The 19,477-nt window shown below is 38.8% G+C and overlaps 1 protein-coding gene across 1 annotated transcript in view; it reads right to left on the bottom strand.

The window, feature by feature from the left end:
* The window catches only part of cerk (ceramide kinase), a 49,616-nt gene that overhangs the window by 18,020 nt on the left and 12,119 nt on the right, over positions 1-19,477 (bottom strand). Inside the window, exons 2-8 of the mRNA XM_023952621.1 lie at positions 14,937-15,068; positions 12,295-12,417; positions 8,738-8,863; positions 6,661-6,727; positions 5,831-5,976; positions 990-1,064; positions 634-786 (exon numbers count right to left, since the gene is read on the bottom strand). Coding sequence (XP_023808389.1) covers positions 634-786; positions 990-1,064; positions 5,831-5,976; positions 6,661-6,727; positions 8,738-8,863; positions 12,295-12,417; positions 14,937-15,068 — 822 coding nt within the window. The remainder of the gene's footprint in view (positions 1-633; positions 787-989; positions 1,065-5,830; positions 5,977-6,660; positions 6,728-8,737; positions 8,864-12,294; positions 12,418-14,936; positions 15,069-19,477) is intronic.

Raw genomic sequence — 19,477 nt, 5'->3', positions numbered from 1 at the left:
TCCAGCCTTGTGCACACTTAAACATTTGGACACACTGGCGTGAACAGTAAGGAGTTATGCTAGTTCAAAGAATGTGTGTTATTTCATTTTGCCAGGCATGGCACTAGTATTAAAGAGTTAAATTCCTTCCTATCAGCAGGTAAGAAAGGGCCATAAGTTTTAAAAAATTGAATAATTAATAAATAGAGATAAATTACAGGGTTTACTTTTCCTGTGTTGGTAGACAAGTTTTAAAGAAAAGGCTCCCTATTTGATAGTGAGTTATCTTCTGCTGTAATGTTGGCCCCAGTTTAATTTAACCTGATTTAACACCTCATATCCAGGGCCAGAATACTGGCTCCTTTAAACAGCTTATGAGAGCAAATATTTATGAGTTGGAAAAAGGAAAACGTGTAAGTGAACTTGTTGGTCTGAAATCTACAAGCCCAAGGCTGTAAGTTCAATTTATATCTTTAATCCTCCCAAGTATGAGCCCCGAATGGGAGCACAAAGCTCCATAATGAACTGCAGCCGAGCTCACATTAAATAAAGGCTGTGAGAGGCCAGTAACATTGAAACTTAGTTAGCTTAGCATTGAGGGAAAGGGTTAAAAAAGTCTATGTGGATGTCTTCTTTAAATATTAGCTGTCATACCTGATAAGTCATATCGAGCAGGACCAAGCCATCTCTTCTTCTCGCTGTCTGCCAGTACGTCTCCATAGAAACCGTACCCAAGCAATGAGACTGAGTATCTGAGAAAGACGTCATTGTGGTGAACAGAACACACATCCATAGGCTGGGAATCACCTGTTAAAGTGAAAGGGGAAGTTATTGTTCTGATTTTATCATTATTGTTATTTTTGTGTTATTGTGGTGAGCAAAAACCTGCTGTGATACAAAAAAAGTTCAATGCTCCCTTATGCAATGCCGTTCAAATCAGATAAAAGATGTTTGAGCTCTCAGATAAAAGAGCACATGCTGGAAGTTATTTTTTTCTGTCTTCCACTCACCAATGATAATGTGTAAAGCAGACGTGACTGGATCATTTGTTCCTACAGTGGCAAAGCAGATGCAATCAGTTGACCCTGCGGGAGAAAAAAACCCAGAGCATGGGTCAGACATTTACAAACGTGTCAGGAAACTTATTTCCAAAAATATCTGTTTGGAAACTGTGACAAATGAGCCCAAAATAGGGCCACCAATGTGAACTTTTGAACCTTTAACATTGTAGTTGTGCTTTTAAACTATAGCAACATTGTTAACATTTTTAAAATGTTAAAAAGCATGATAAGACTTCACCTTCACTTTGTGTGCTTGGAGGCATGAGTGCCATTGAAGTAGTACCTATCATTTTCATGTATTTATTTTTATGTATTTAGCCAAAAAAAACTGTTTTACTAAACTGAAAAAACACAGAAAAAAATGTAATATAAGTCAATACAGGAATCTGCTGTTGGTTCATTTCAGTTTGGAAAAATGTCAGGAGGTCAACTAACTTGGAAAGAATACAATCTCTCTGATTCCCCTATAGCTAACTTCATGACTGGGGCGGGGAGCCTGGGCATCTCCGCTCCTTTTTCATCTGCCGGGGTTTGGGGGCTCGTCATGGGAGCCGCTGGTGTTAGAAGGGGGGCAGGGAGGCACCATTAGTCCGGGGGGTCTGGTTCCAGGCTCCTGGGTGGAGCACATGATCTGGACAGTGCGACAGGGTGGGGGTCTGGCCTGGCCTGTGGATTGGAATTCTTGCTTGTGCTGGGGGGCCTAGATCACTCCTTTACTGACGCTAGAATGGGGTGGGCCAACCCTCCTAAGAGCCATGTTTGCTCAGGGTGACACCCACCACAGCTGCTGGCTCTGACGGGGGCTCTGCCCTGTCGGGACCTCAGGGGTTTGTCAGGTTGGGCCCTTCACTGTAACAATTATGGGTGGGCCAACTGATCAACTGACTCTGTCCCATCAGTGCCTGACCAGAGCTTTTACAAATTTTCCTCGATTGTCTCGTAACTTCCTGGGAATCAATGCATCAAAATGTTGCAATTAGAAGGTCTAGATGTTGAACGGCAAGCTCGCAAAAGTGGCACACTCTTATTACTTGCATGTTTTTCAATGGAGTACTGTGAAAATTGAATGCGTGCATCAATGGCTGGAACTGAACATATTGATATACTTTGGATATGAACATATAATGAATGTGGGCGTAGTTGGCAAAAAACCTCCGTTACTGCAGAAATCCAAAAGTTTACTTTTTCGTCTGAACTGGTGTTAAACTGTTCGTTACCCCCAGGCGACCAAAACATAAAATGGTTGCTATAGAGATAAAATCAACAGAAAAGCTGCCATTTTTATTTTGTCACATGAAGCTTTGACTATCCTTGGTCAAAGGTGGGCAGCGAGAGCGGCGGTGGTGCGTAAAGGCGGGCAGCGAGGGTGGGTAGCACCTGCGGGCTATACGACGCCACTCGCTGTTTTAATTTGTTTAGGGTTTTAAAATGAGAAATAACACGCTAGATGTGATATGAGCTAGCATGTTTTATGTTTGCTAGCAACAAATTCAATGTCGAAATGTCTGTTTTCTTTAAAAAGAAAAGATGTGATTTTAGTTTTTCTATATTGTTTTTCTATAAGTGGGGAACTCTCAAATATGAAACTAAAAACAAAGTAATAAAATATACTTTAAATTGTATCTGACTCTACAGTTTTTAGGTAGCATACTAGCAAGTTTAGGAAAGCAAAAACTAATCTGGAACTAAGATGTTATCATTTTCATTTAATTTTAAAAACATGAAATGTATATAGTTTGGGCTAAAAAACCCTGTCTATGTTTGAATTCCCTCACTACTCCCAAACCCCAAAGGTCTGTCTGGTGCAGGACTATCTAATGCCCTGAATTCTAATGCAATTCCGATGCGTGCTCACTACGTTTTTTTGTTAAAACAACCAGTATGACATCAACCCATTTGCTGAAGTACATTTATAATAACCTCCCTTGAGCAACTTGTTTTCGACATTGACTGCTTCAATAATTACTGGACACCTGGATCAGATGGGTTCAGTAAATCTAAACTTATACTTATACTCATTCGAGCCAGCTAATCAGAAATGACTGAATAGGGGTTAGCAGCAAAACAGGTCCGGCAGTAGCTCACAAGGAACAGGGTTGGAGACGCCTGCAGTCTACAGTGCACGAACAGGGAGCGAGTGAATTTAGACTAACCTATTGGTTAGGTCACAAGAAAATCAGGTGAAAGGTTGAAAAACCATTTGAATACTTAGAACTAAAGCCAAACATTTGGAAACAAACACTTCCAAGAAATTGAGGCTTGCACTGTACGTTGATGCCTTGTCATACTTGTCATATTTTGGTGTATCAGCACTGGTTTGGCAGGTTTTAGCTGCCATCCTTTATGCTTTCCTGGGTGCTTCTGTACAAAGAAAGTTTATCAACTGTCCACAGTCTTCAAATCTCTCTTTTTTAATTGGAAAACTCATTAAACGCAAACAAAAAGACAATAGCCTATACTGTGGACGCAATGAATCTAATAACTTATTTGCAAACAAAGCCCTTTTATAACTCTGGCAACGCAAAGGGGAAGTGTCTTTTAAAATTAATAAATGAAATGATTTTCTAAAGCTGAAGCTAAGGAGGGTGTGGTCGTAAAGCTAAGTATTCGCTTTGAACCCCTGGATCTGCTTTCTTCGGTTAACAGATGAAGGATAAGAGGCATCCCGGCTTTGTGAAAAATGTTTGATATTGAGTTTGATATTAAATTTCTCAACTTGAAAGGTAATAAGGCTCCATCTCTCTTTCTGTGGCCCTGGCGGTGTGATCTCAGACCTATCTGCTCAACTCTGATCACCTTCAAGCGGCAATGCAGAGCTCCTGCCCTGATAAAAGACCGAGAAAGGGGGGAGAGAGAAGAGCTGGAGGAATCTAAGCAGTTATGTTTTGAGCCGCACAGAGAAGCGTGACAGGAGAGAACAGGCCTGTCACTCGGAGATGGACACTTTGAAGTATATGAAGATGAGCTTCCTAACGTGCTTTCTTCAGCTTATGTGGCCTTTGCTTCCACTCCTTTATGCCTCATAATTCCATCTGAACTCCTTACGATAGTTCTCGACAGCCCTGCAGAGGCAACTCCTCTGCTGACCCTATAACACGGTGACATTACGCCACTTTCTAATTCCTCTCAAGCCTCTCTGTACAAGCAAGTCCACTTTAAAAGGTTAAAACTAGCACGCACAGATGCTCAAAAATGTTAAGTGGCTTAATGCTACATGTTTTTTCCCCCTTAAGTAACTCGTGTGCTGTAGCCTGATGGCAAATTCAGAGGAGAAAACGCTTACAAAGCTTATTCTCTGCAGAGCAGCTTCAGTTTTTCATCCAGATTTCCCTCAAAATGTTTTGCCTGTGAGAGCGCCCTGTCAGTTAGATCATCTACACTACCTCAATGACAAAGGACCTCCAGTGCTTTATATAGTAGCTCTGTTTCAAAACTGTTATTTGAATAATTGATAAAAAAAAAAAAAAAAATCCAATTGAATCTGACAGCAGGCAGGGGTTTGATCAACACCATTTTCGATTTGACCTAATCTACTTTCAGTATTTCAATGTGCTGGTATTTGCTGACATTCCTGCTCAGATTATGAGCTAAAAGTATTAAAAAAAGGACTTGTCAAACAAACAAGACCAACTAATGAGTTACATCTGAAGCTTGGCACACAACGTCCCGGTGTGGGGAGGTGGAGAAACACGAGGCTTTAAAGGAAATTCACTGATTACATTTCAGTAATTGAGAGGCACAGTTTTTAAGCAAAAAAAAAGAAAAGAAAAAAGAAACCATTTTAGCTGAACAAGAAGAAAACAAAAAAATAGGACAATACCTTTTTTATATTGCCAAGTGGCTTACAGAAAATATACTGCATAATAAAGCTATGATAACATAAAAAACACTAATACCTTTATTTTCTTTCAAAACAGTGACAAAAACTGCCAAATGTGAAATGGGAAAGTAAACTTAAATCAGATTTGACAAACAGGGAATTTTCATTTAGAGGTTCTAAATATTAGAAACTAGACACTTAACCTTAAACAGGCAAATGGGCTCAAGAGTCCTGGAGGGACTTGACTTGCTGTTTTCAGAAACTTCAGACTTGAAACCATAGACCAGACTTGAAACTCAACCTGTAAGGCTTTTAAACCTACCTTCAGAGACGTGACATGACAAGACACTCATAATCTCAAGATAAAGGGACAGATTTAGAGACTTTTTTACTTGAAACTCATTCTCTAGAGACTTGAAGACTTAGTACCTATTCCATAGACTTATAGACTAGGTGGTCATTTAATTGAGACTTAGAGACTTGGTACTCATTCCATAAAGGCTTAAAGATTTGTTCCATAAAGATGAAAAGACTTGGTATTCATTTCATAAAGACTTGGAAACGTGACTTTTAGAGATGTTGATTTTAAAAATCTAAACTGAGACGCTTAAGGCTTGAGAGTGGACATGACTTTTTCTTCAGTGGCTCAGGCGGTTGAGCAGGTTTTAAATATGCCTTTTTGAAAAAAATAAACTGCATACAATAAATGTATAAGGAAACAGGCATGAAATAATTTAATATGATGGATCAACAAGTTCCAAAATTAAAAAGCTAACTTTTTTTTGTTGTTAAGATGTTTTTTTAGTAGAAAAAGAAACAATAATATGGTGGAATGTGAGCTTTCTTGTTGTTTATCTGAGGGTTCCTTTACATGTGACATGTAGCGTGGGTTCCTTAAATGTCTGTGGTGACCAGACAACAGACTTCCTCGTAGTTCGCAGTGTGTTTTGAGGAACACAGACTGGCCCACCTGCAGGAATGATCCCTATGCGTAGCATGCACGGCTTCAGTTCAGCATCCGGTCGGTTCTGGTCCACCTTGTTGTCGTTTTGGGTCCTGGCTACCAACCCATGCAGGATTTCACTGAACATCCCGTCTCCACCCACACAAACCACTCTGCAGACATACAATAAATCAACACAAGTCAGTTTGTTGAGGATAATTCCAAGTTTAAAAAAAAAGAAAGAAAGAAAGAAAGCCCTGCTTGGTTGGACTGGTTACACCTTGAGGGGAGCCAGGTGTGTCTTGCAGTTTCCTTGAAGTTCGTACAGCCATCTCAAGAGACATCATAAAAATTGAACATACAATTGTAGTGCGTGCGGCAAGTGTATCGTGAAGTATTTGAGAGGAAAAGCTAAGTTGCACGTGCCGAACAGATTCAGAATTTATCCCAGAGGGAATTTAAAGTGATTAACGTGACAAATTGGGTGATGCTGCTATACAGTGGCATTACATCACACCCTAGTTGTAAGCAAGGTACGCGCACTGACTCCTTACTGACCATTTGCAAATGCATGGGGTGTCCAGGTGATACGTAAGTGCCTGTAAAATGTCCACACACTTATGACCAAGACTTAACTTGACCGTCGCAGAATTGTGCCTATTTTTCTTTTTTACTGCCTTACATTTCCTCATAGGCTGCTAAAATAAACAGGCAAATACTCATCTGTCAGCAGGATAATCCCAAGATTACAATTTGACGTATGAGGATTCAGATTTATAACAACATGACAAAACAAATCAACAAAATGTCAGAAGTTTGAAGGTTTAAAGCACCAGCCGCCACGCTAAAGCGCTCACCCGTCATACTGTTGGAGATTGGCCTCCGTCGTCAAGTGGTCTCTGGCATGATTGGCACGCTCTGTAACTGTGGAAGCCCATACAATGGCAAAACATTAGTGCAGGAAAAATGAAAGGGAATACGCAGCGGGAAAAAAAGGTGGACCTATTGTGGCTTGACTGAACGAACAAGTGTTTTATTTGAAGCCTTTAATAAGTACAAGAGGAGGGGAAAAAGCAGTGCACACATCACATGTTTGCTGCACCCCAGTGAGTGGATGGATGTGAGGAAAACGGCGAAGGCACCGTGTTACAAACCACTTCATTTTGCTTTTGGATATTAACGTGCAAAATGCACCCCAGCTCAAATGTGATATTTTGGCTGTAACTCTGTTGTAAAACTGCAGCAAAAAAAACAACAAAAAAATCCAATCCTGCAGCTCACAACTGGACAGCCCGGATTGAGCGATCTCCATTCTGCAGGACCATCAATACTCCTGGCTAAGTGTTACTGCAGCAAATGCTTACTAAAGAATAGAATAGAATGGAATAGAATTCAACTTTGTCATTGCAAATATCTCAAGTACACAGCAACAAAATGCAGTTTGCATCCGTCCAGTGCTTTCGCTGTATAAATATATATACTAATGCATATTGTGGGATAAATAGTAATGGCAGGTAGTAACAAGTATTTACAGTGTGAATAATTAACAGTTTAAAATTCAACAGATAAAGTGCAGGTAGTGTAAATGGTGACTCAGTCAATGTGTTAGTGATGTGTGTGAAAATCCAGTCCATTGTTGATATTGACTGTTGTTTGAGTATTCTTTCCAGTGTGATTCAGTTGTCAGGAGTCCTGCGGCAGTTGAAGAAAGCCAGGCTGCCTGCCCAGATGATGGTGCAGTTCTACATTATAGAATCCATCATCACCTCCTCCATCACAGTGTAGTACGCTGGAGCTACAACCAGGGACACGGCTGCAGCCTTCCATCTGTCCAAGACCTCTAGAACCCGGGGACGTGCAGGTTGGATGGCAGCCGACCCTTCTCACCCTGGACATGGTCTACTTGAACTACTACCTTCGGACAGGAGGCTAAGGTCCATCAGGACCAGAACATCACGACACAAGAACAGTTTCTTTCCCTCATTAGTCCGACTCATGAAAACTTTTTAACTCCTCCCCCCTTAAACCTTTTCACCTATATGTTCAGTTACCAGTCCACTACCTGCAACTCAGTTTGCACTGTTACACAATTTATTTCTATTTATTGTTCTGACCATTGTCATGTTTTAATTTTATTTTTATTTTGCTTACTGTTGTTCATTTTTTTCTATTCTTAAGTGTTTTATGTCGCACATTAGCACCGCAGCAAATTCCTATTCTGTGAAACTGCTCTATTCACTGAAAATGAAAATAAATACACCTTGAATCCTTGAAGGAGGCAGAGTTCAGACGTGTGACAGCTGTGGGGAAGAAGCTTTTCCGGAATCTGGTGGTTTTAGTTTGGAGACTCCTATAACGTCTCCCAGAGGGATCAGGGGGTCAAGAGTCGGTGTGCTGGGCTGGAGGCTTTGAGGATTTTCCCTGCCCTTTTCAGAAATCGCTTCCTGTAGATGTCCTTTATGGCAGGAAGTGGCGCTCCGGTGATGTGCTGGGCAATTTTACACACCCTCTGCAGTGTCCACCCGGCCTGCAGAACAGCAGCTCCCAAACCGGGATGCTCTCGATGGTGCAGCGGCAAAAGTTCACCAGGATGTTTGAGGACAGGTGGTTCTTCCTCAGAGTCTTCAGGAAGAAGAGGCGTTAATGAGCCTTCTCTACCAGCTTGGACCGTCCTGTTGTTCAGTGAGATCCTTGGAGATGTGGACTCCACAAAGACATGAGACGTGGAAATGTGTTTGGATACCCAAGCTTATCAAGAATCCCAGTTTGCATTAGGAGGGTGGCATGGTAAACGGACATTAACAGTAAAATCATACCCTGGCCAGTGTCCACAGTTGCTGCGAAAGGCCAACGTGGCAACAGAGATCTATATGGCGGTCTCAGAGGTGCATTCATTATTTAAAGTGGTGGAGAGTGCTACAGGTGAAAACTCACCAATCACGTCGGCGGAGATGCCGGCTTGCTGAAACACGGGAGCCACCTTCTCCTCATAAATACGCTTCCCGCGCCTCTTTCCCCCAAACGGGTTGATATAGACCAGCAGTCGTTTTGGTCGGTTCGCTGAAAAAAAAAAAAGAGGACCACAAAGATTTAAAAAGCTTTTCACTTAAACATAAAGATGCTTGATGATGTTTTCATTAGCTAAATCCTTCAAATTGAGTGGTTACAAAGAAAAAAACAAAACAAGACAGAATGTGGCAAAAAGGGCCCTTCTTCCTGCTGCATAGAGTGGTGTGGTATCTTTTCAGATATGATACAGATGTTTATCTGGAGAATCCTAAATGGTTTATGTAACCCTTGTGCTATCTTAGATGACCCCACCCTTACATTCACATGTTCTCCCTACCATGACAAAGGTGGATAAAGGTGGAAAGATCTCATGTAATCCATGAACACCAGTGAAGATCACAAATCATTGAAGAAAAAAGGTTCAGCGCACTGTCTAGTGGGTCTAGATGACCCAACTCCCAATGGTAAAGTGCCTAGGATAGCACAAGGGTTAAGAGTAAGACAGACACAGCTAATTGAATGGGGGGGGGGGGGGGGGGGGGGAATCAAATGCAAAAGAGGTGTGAAAAATAGGGAGGTGTATATAGTTTTGCAATAAGCCAAAATTCCATATACAGGTATATATTTTTATATTTTATTTATCTATTTATTCTTAACCAAGATTGGTTTAACCCACCTTCCATCGTTTTTTTGGCTTGTGCAGTGGGGGCACCATTGTATTCAGATTTTACGTAAAACTTTGGGCGCGTTGCTGCTAAAGGCTACACTGAGCATTCCACCCCGATCTTCTTAAATCTACCAAGCTGCCTGATTGGTCAGAGAAGTTCCTCTCCCTTTAGATCCCTGGTCAATTATTGAAGTGTTTTGCTCTCTGAAGCTGCAGACACATTGGGCATGGGACGCGGGTTCTTGAAGGCGCAAAACCCAGGTTGTTGAACACGGATTTAGTCCACAGTGTTTACGCTTGATGACCAGAGAGGGGCATTGTCCTTTTTTTTCTTTTTTCAGTATTTAGTAGCACATGTCAGTTACAAAAGGCTTGATGCAAAATATCCATGAAGTACAATCTTGCTCCAGGGTTTTTCTTTAACAGCTCTATATATCGATATATCAAAGACTTTGTGTCATATAATTCCGCCCGGGTACAAACCGCAATAATTCATTTGTCCTCCATCTTCAATTTTTATATAGTTGGCCCTTCTGACCAAAGGAGTCATAGAAAAAATTTTTAAATTTGTGTTTACAGACTTTTATTGGAAGTGGTCGCTTGAACGCATGTTGCTGAGGACGATATTAACGTAGATTAACGCATGAACAACCCTGTTACATTCAAGTAGCTAACATTTCTGTTAGATCCTTGTGTTTTATGAAATACAAAATTTCATTTTACATTAAATATTTACCCCACAACCCTTAAACACCAGAGCTTTAGGTCCAGTGTCAATTCTTTTGACTGCTGCATCTTTTTAACCATTTATGCCATTTATGTAATTAACGTAATTCCTGTGGGGTTCTGAAGCAGAAAAAAACAGCTTTTAGCTGACATGGAACTCTTTACAGTAGTGAAGTGCTTATGCAATTAATGTAAATCAGCTGATTCTCCTATGGAGAAAAGCAGCTTCACGCTGTTATGCAACACATAACGCTTTCGATTCTAACTATCAAAGACGAGCTGATATGAAAAGCTGCTTTTCTCTGTGTCAGAATCTGCTGATTCATGTTGATTCCGTAAAAGGCCGAAGAGTTATGGTTGGTCAAAGAATGCGAGTCATGTGGGTGTCGCTGGAGACATCTCAAGTGTTCTAATGCTTCTTTTTTTGCTACTTCTATTCTATATCAATTATCGTAAATAGAAAAGGTTGTAATTTTGTCTCTTACTGTCTAGATTCATTGCTTCAGTAAATATTCCAGTCATTCATTCACTTCATTAATGTTTTAATGTTAAAGTGCTTCATTATCTTCTCACTTCTCAACACACTTATGGTTGTTCATACCTCTTATACTTTGATAGCATAGAGAGCTGCGCAGTTGATCAGTGGTTAGCCTTCCCGGTTCACAACCCATTATTGAATCACGGCTGGGTCCTATCTGTGTGGAGTTTGCATGTTCTCTACGAGCATGCGTGGGTTTTCTCTGGTTTCCTCCCACAAACATGCTTCATATGTTGATTATTATCTCTAAATTGCCCTTAGGTGTAAATGAGAGAGTGTGTGTTTGTGTTGCCCTGTGCCAGAATGACAACCTGTCCAAGGGGTACCCACCCAGGTTTCACCTAACTGGATAGACTGCAGCAACACTGTGACCCCGAAACAGATTAAGGAGGTTCAGAAGATGGGTGTATTATTGTCAGAAATGTGTGTAGTAATCATAAATATAAATGCAAGTATGCTTTGTCATATTTGCAAGTAAAAATATATATTTTTACATGTACACTTTTTAATAATTTCTTTCTGTTTATTGATTTTGTGTACCAATTTTCTGTAAGTAGTAGGAATTTCCACAAATAAAAAAAGTAAAACATAAATGCTCAAAAAACGAGACCCGGGTAAAATTGGAAGAAGAAACGACCAACTTTCTTACAATCTATCAGGGAATCTCCTTCTTCTCTGACTGCCGGAATGGCCATTCTTCTGATCAATTATAGACTTGGCAGGCATACTGCAGGGGGACTTAAGTGAGTGCAGTGTCAAATCAGGGGCCTTTCCTCTGAGGGATGGACTCATTTTATAGGTTAAGGTTAGGGCGCCATCTAACTTAATAGTCTCGATCTCTGAGTCCTTGGGGAGCGCTGCATTTAAAAACAAGCACGTTTCCACTGTGGAAACAACTGCGTGGTTACCAGAGCCCCATTAGAAGGCATCGTCAGAGAAAACAGTCAGTTTTACCCTCAATTTAGAAGTAAAAAGGAGGGAAAATAGCACAAAAAGGAAAAACCCATAAAAATATATAAGATGTCTTTTTTTCATGTCACTTTTAGCTGAAGATGAAAGATTTTCTCAATTTCCCAACAAGGGCAAAAAACAACCAAAGCATTTGTTTGTTGACCTAATGAACCATTAAGCCAAGGGCAGATCTCCCAAACATTATTTCCGTGGTTGTTACTAAACCTGCTACATTTTTCAGGTTTCCATTCAAACAAAATCTAAACTATTAATATTGATTTGATAAAACACCTTATTGTATTGTTAAACATTCCACTCTATATCGATAAATCAAAGTTTAAAGTTATCAAAAAAGGGAACATGGAGGTTCCTATTCTAGTTTCCTCAGGTTCATAAAAAACTGATTACCTCCGACTCTGGCACAATGTTGTACAAAAGAACCTCTTACGAAAGTCTTCTCTTGTAAGCTGAATGTATTTTACTTTGAGTTACAGCCTTGTGTCTTTTATGATTCATGGCCACTAAACATATTTTGAAAAAGATGTCGCTCAGCCCAAAGGGCATCACATAATTCACCAGAGTAGAGAGGAGAACACCCACTGAGTAATGACAGCTGTTCCCTTGTAACTTGGATCCACTGCTCACAAAGTTCCGCACTAGAGCAGGAAAAGGTTGCTTCATTGCAGCGCCACCGGTGATTCTTTGTCCGCTTCACATAGAAAACTGGAAAACAAAACAATTCATTAAAAATGTAACATAGGATCTAACTGCATTAGGCATAACTGTGAAAGCTATGTAACTTTGTTAAGTTAACAAATACTTAAATGTCATGCTAATGTTATTTAACCTTTAATATTATCAAGCAAAGTCAATTAACGTAATAATGTGCTGATAGATTGTCAGTTAGTTGGTTGTATTGTTTATTGTTCATAGATACAGTAACTACATATAGGCTGCACGGTGGGACAGTGGTTAGCGCTCTTGCCTCACAGCAAGAAGGCCCCCGGTTCAAGTCCAAGAAACAAGAACACCATTAAGGGATCTTTCTGTGTGGAGTTTGCATGTTCTCCCCGTGCATTCGTGGGTTTTCTCTGGGGACTCCTTCTTCTTCCCACTTGGTTACTCTAAATTGTCCCTAGGTGTGAATGGGTGTGTGATTTGTGGCCCTGCGACAGACTGGCGACCTGTCCAGGATGTCCTTGCCTTCGCTCCCACAAGTGGCCGGGACCGGCCGGCAGCCCCGTGACCCCAAAAGGGACAAAAGGGGGTTTCGAAGATGAATAAATGAATGAATGATAACTACACAACCTGTCAAGATAATTTAGTGTGCCAGTAAACAAGGAGCTAACACTAAAAGGTAATGTTAATGCTTTTAGCTGTCTTGTGTGTACTGCTTGTCATGCGTTATTGTCTTAGATTTCATTTAACATGCAAATTCAAATGTAAGCAGTGACATATACTGACATTGATCGTACTTAGCATGCTAATTCTAACATAAGCATTGTTGACATTGATAGTACTTAGCACAATTATTCTAGTGTTAATGTTACCATTTTTTCACATTGATAGAACTAGGCACGTATATTCTAATGTTAGCACTGTTGACATTGATAGTACTTAAAGTAATTCTAATTCTAGCATTGACAATCTTGAAATTAATAGCACTCAGCATAGTAATTCTTATGTTAGCACTGACAGTAAATATACTACATAGCATGAAATTGATACTACATAGCATGGTAATTCTAATGTTAGCATTACTTATTAACATCGATAGGACAGTGTTTTGTGGACTTTTTACAGTGAAAATTTGCATGTTTTTTTTTTGTTGGAGAGTCCATTGTGTTCTGTGTACTGATTGGCTGTAGACAATTGTCATTCTCCTCTGTGTCTCTTTTACAAGAAGCGTTCAGCTTGCCAAATTTACGTAAATCTTCGATCACTGGAAGTCTTTGATTTAATTCTAAAACACTGGACTTCTTTTTCTATGAAGGTTTGAACTTTAAGAGTTTAAACAAGAGAGAAGCGTGTGAAAATGTCCACGACTGTCTGAGAAAAGTGGATAAAATTTGTAGTGAGAGGTTTTACAGCTTTATAATGATTTTAAGTCCGGCTTTTAGTGCTGAAATGATGGTATATTTTGCTAGGGGATTGCCTTGGATACATATTACTATGCACAGATACTTGATATATGCCTTGAAGTATTGGCTTATTGGTGAAAAATATAAATGCTAACCTTATAATTTTGTCTACATGTTACCAAAAAAGTCTGATGTCTGAAGAAATCCGATTATGATTGGTTCTTTGGTGTGCATGTAAACAGGCCTAGTTATGTAGATAGTAATCATTTAAGTTTAAGACTACGACTTAGATTTAGTAAGACTGGCCGTGGAGCAGCAGTAGATTGCAGGTTCGATTCCCGCCCACAGGTCGAAGTGTCCTGGGGCAAGCCTCTGGTGGAAGGTTGGTGCCAGTGTTTGGCAGTGGACCCGCCAGTGTGTGAATGGGGGAATGGACTGTGACTGTCAAGCACTTTGGGCTTTTGAGGAAGGTAGAAAAGCTTTATACAAGTATACGCCATTTACCAATTTGATCTTTTTGGTAGAGGCTTTGCCCTGAAAATCAACTTATTCTTGAGTGAGTTGAATTGAATGCTTAAAAAAAGTTTAAGTCTAGTAGGTTAAGTGAAGCAGCTCTTTACAAAAACATGGATCTGAATTGGAGAATTGCTGTAATACCTGCAGTGAGGTATGAAAAATACCTCCCTGGGGACTCTGGCAAGCAAAATCCCTCACTAAGCATTTTGGACAAATTATCACTCCGAGCATTTTCTTTTTTCATTTAATAAGAACGTTTTTCATTAAGCTACATTCCACATGTAGTGGAGCAGAGAAACTCAAATTGGATATAAAATTATCTTCCACTCGGTTACATAATCAGCTTAGAAATTAAGGGGCATACTTGAAGATGTCTTGTCAGACTCAGAACGCTCTAATGACAGTAAGAGCTCACATTAGCTGATCATGTTTTTAACTGAAGTCATAAATAATGGAAACGTATTCATCTTTCAATGGACATTCTAAGAAGTTCAAAATTAGTCCCAACATTTAAACTTTTTCTTCATGATGGCTTGATTTATACAGATGGGGTGCAAATTTTCCTAATTAGCTCTATTTGTTTATGGATTGTAAAAGTAAATATGTTACAGCACAATGAATAACATCGACTATGCATTTGTGTACCTGTGAAGGCATTGGGAAACAGCTGGGAGAACTGTAGCGTCTTCTTCTGGTCCCACTTGGACTTTGTGTGGTCCTCGTCTTCTACCTTGTGGATGCCTACAATTTCGCTTACTTGAACGATGTGACTGCGAGCTGCAAGAAAGATTCCCAAGTTAATAAACACACTCCAAAGTAACTAAAGATCAGTTTTTTTTTCTGTAAGAGCAGTAATGGTAAACCTTACCTTTACCTACAGGTAAACACGTGCTGGACAGTTTGTTTAATTATTAATTTATTCCATAGTTAAAATATTTTAAAGTTCTAGTGATCTTTAAAAATTCTTCCATGTGCCTCCTCCCCTGGATCGATGTTTTTGTTTCAACTTTTTATGAATAGCACCGCCACGCTGTTTTTTTCTTTCCTGTTTTGATTGATGATAGATAAGCGATGGTAGATGAAGCAGTTAAAGCATCATGAAGCAGATGAAGCAATGTGAAGTAATGAGGCTTTGTTCTAGAACAGATTTCGAATTTAGGGGGTTTAAATGTCACCAAAAATATTGACACCAAGTGACCAGCAACTTCTCAAGGTGCAAAGAGACTCAGGATCGAACAAAAATAAAATGCAGTAATGTGTTTTCAAAAAAACGTGTCATTTTGGTTATTCTTATTGAATTATTATTTATTAATTGAGTAAAAAATATATTTGGGCTGGGCTGATAAAATCGTTTAATCGAGCTTAATAAATCAATAATCAATCCAGTTTTTTCCTCAACTCTTCTGGAATGAAGCTATAGCGTGAGCTTCATCAAGTGGCCAAATCAAAACGCATCTTTTTTTAAAAACAATTTGCAATATTTTTGTTATAGCTTCTCCGTTTGAGAAACCATGCAACCATGCAACATTTGATAGTTTGTGAACTGTATCAGATTGATATGAATATCTTAAAAATAATTATAGATTACAAATTGTAATTGTATATTTAGACATATACAAATCTCTAAATGTGTAAAAATTGTAAATTTAATCTATTTACATGCTTGATGCTGTGGCCGTTAAGAACAAGATAAAAACAAAAACAAATCCCTCGCCGTGCTCCGAGTCAAAAGCATCAAAGAAAGCTTCAAGCTTTTAAGAAAATAAGGGGTTTAGATAAACAAACCTCTGGATTTCCCATGAAGGAGTTCACAAACTCTAATTACAGTAAAAGAAAATGTATATGTGCCAAAATATGCATGGTTTTAGAAGACGAAACAAATACGAGACCCACTAAACTGTTTTCTACAAACATTTTTAAGCATGTGTTAAAGTGTTAGTTTCAGTTTACTTTTTTAGCTTGTTTCCTTAACTATTTCTATTGTCACATGTCAATTGTTTTTATTCAAAAAGGCAACATATAATTTCAACAAAGAAAAAAGATTACAATGAATGGGTTTAAGAAATCCTAAACAAGTTTTTATTAACAGAAACTAATCAAAAAAGTGGACTTCTAAAGTTATAAATGTGACTGGTATTTATTTAATTTACCTCTTAGACTGCATCGCACACAGTACTTTCTCTGCTTCCAAATATAGTCAGCGACAATAGTGGGATGGATAGGAAGAAGCCTTTACATATCTCCTGGGAGTCTGACAAAAAAGGATTTCATTTTTTCCTCAAATAAAGTTGATAGGGCATACAGTAATGAATAATTTTAGGGCCATCGATATTCACATTTTGACATGTAGGTAATAGTCTTTCTGGCATCTGGGTAATAGCTTGAGTTAGGAAAAGGGAGATAGTTTTATTTTAAAAAGTTTTATTTAAAACCCCTTCAAGTAAATTACTTTTTGTGACACAATAAGTCAGTGACCAGCAGATTCTAACAAATATATTAAGCTGTTATTGTCAACCCTATTTCTCAATAGAAAAAACAATACAATCTTTTTTTTACTGTAAAATGTCAATCATGAAGTATTTTTCAGTCTTACTGTCCACAAGCAGGGAATTATTATGGCAGGTTATTACTATTTTATTTTTCAAAAGAAGGTTTGTCAGCTCAAATAAAACAAAACAAAAAGAAAGTGTCAAAAAAGACATTGAAACCAGTGGTGTTAACAATAAAAAAAAAATACTGTCTGAAGTTTGGCTCTTGGTTTTACAATTGATATATGACCAAAACAATACTTTTGTAAACCATAAAATGTATGAATAATTTAGGTTTGAATTTGGCATAAAATGTTAGGTTTATTAAACTGACCTACATAGGTCCTTGTCTAGGACTCTGGCTTTATAAGAAAACACTTGAACTTCCTGGTTGAAGCTTGTTTACAAACAGATGTAATGGTAAGCTGTCAAGCCATCAAAACAGTTTTTGTTTACTCAAGTAAAAAAAAAAGTTCCACTTTTAAAAAGAGGAAAATATACCTCTCTATATCTTTTAAAAAAAACAACAGTCATTTCAATGACAAATTGTTTGAGGTTGAGCTATGATTGACGTAATCAACTTTAATATTTACCCAATGGACTGTACATGGGAACTAGGCCATGTGAGTGTGACATCAACCAAAAATGAAATGAACTCAGTTCAGTCGCCATTTTTTTCAGATACTGCCGTCACCATGTTAAGTCAGGACATCGTCAATAAGCAGAAAAGGTCTAAGTCACTCTGAAGGCACGTTCACACCGGGATGAATTTCGCCGGCGATTAACGCCTCGTGACTAAACAAAGGGCACCAATGTGAGTGTGCACACCGACGCGAAAAAACGCCACGCGTCAAAGCGTAAAAAAAAAAAAAACGCCTCTGGTTCGTTTTTTTTTTTTTTTTGACGCCTCGCGTCGAAATCTATTCGACCAATGAGAATGGCGCTTTTGCACACGTGTCTGGAGCTTCTGAAGCTACAGTAAAACACAACTTGGGGGCGCTCAAACACAAAACTGCCTTGCTGAGCACACATACCAGCGAAGAAGATAGACGCCAAGTAGCGTCTACACTGCCGCGAAGAAACAATGACGGACATTCTAAAATATCCCCGAACAAAGCACCAGTTGGAGCAACTGATGCTTGAAATATTCATGTTTTCTTTGTATTATTCTGACAAGCGCGTAAATACTTGCTCTCTTCTTCTGAGTGAAAAGCAACTTTAAGAAGCGTAAAGTTGCGCAGCGCCACCTTGTGTACAGGAGTATTTCTGTTTACATTAAGCGCCATCTAATGTCAGGGAATGAAATTGCATGTTCGCTTGGCTCATCGTCAGCGAAAATCGCCTGGGTGTGAACACAAAAAACGTGGCGAAAAACGCTGGCGAATAACGCCTGGCGAATATTCGTCCCGGTGTGTACGGGCCTTGAGTCATTATATCTATAGAAACCACTATAGCCAATCCTGAGTGACCTTGTTAAAAGTCCACACCCCTACAACTTGAAAGAGGGCTCAGGAGAATCTATCAATCAAATGTTTTGAACGTTCAACGCGAGACTGCAAACTTTCAGTGAGACATCTGATTCACCAATTTATAACTCGAATAACTTTCAATACAGAAAAAATATTGTGAAAAAAAATTATAATTAGCAAAAACATGGTAATTATCAGAGCAAGAATGGTTAATCTGACAAATATAATGACTGAGTAATAGCTGTTTATTTCTCAATAGAAGTCTATATGGTTTTGGCTTATTGGAGCCAGCAGATACTTCCTGTTTGGAACACAATGAAGAGAGAAAGTTCAGTTCTTAATGGTTTACTCCTTAAAAGTTTTCCTTTTCTTTACTCTTTTTTTCTTTAAAAGTTTTTTTTTAATGTGATTAAAAAACAAAAACAAAACAAAAAAAGTTTTCTCAACAGGTTGCTCATAATAGTCCAATATATACTTACAGTATTATACTGATGATGATATTTTCACTTAAAACATTTTTTTTTACCACTTGTTTTGTAAAGGGTCAAAATGCTTGAGTAAAAAAGTTAAGCCACTGGTTAACTCTAAGTTAATTTATCTGGATTACTGTCATTATATTATTCATATGAGAATTGATATATTGGTCTTTGTCATGTTGGTATTTTTCCAGTTAACCCATTTCTTTACACACTTGAAGTGAATTGGAAAGTTTAACGACTGTTGAATGTTCTTAGACAATGTATACTCTACTTTATGTAGAAGAAATAGGTGTCATTTAGTGTTAATGCTTTAATGTGTTTCTTTTTTTGGGGGGCCAAGAAAAGTGTAAGAATTCTGGTCTCTGAAAACTGTTGGTTAAAATGTATTTCACTTAAAGGTTTTGCTTGACTGTTATTCGTTCTTTGCAAAAGCATAGTAATTAAAAAAAAGCATTTAGGTTTCAAAGAAAACTAATAGGGCATGAGGGAATTCCCTGAAGCATATTTGCCATGATTGAAGCTGAAATTTAAAGCTGAAACGCAGATCGACTTTGCAGTTCCAGCTCTTGTGCAACAGGCTCTGCTGATGATAACGCTGAGCTGCACAGACAAAGCAGTCAGGGTGCATGGAAGATGTGCAGACCTGTCAGGAAAATCCTTTCAAGAAAACGCAAACAGATAAGCAAAGGCAGATTAAGCTTTTTGGAAGA

Source organism: Oryzias latipes, chromosome 23, assembly GCF_002234675.1.
Source record: "Oryzias latipes chromosome 23, ASM223467v1".
Taxonomy (NCBI): domain Eukaryota; kingdom Metazoa; phylum Chordata; class Actinopteri; order Beloniformes; family Adrianichthyidae; genus Oryzias; species Oryzias latipes.
This window is presented reverse-complemented; position numbering and strand designations above follow the sequence as displayed.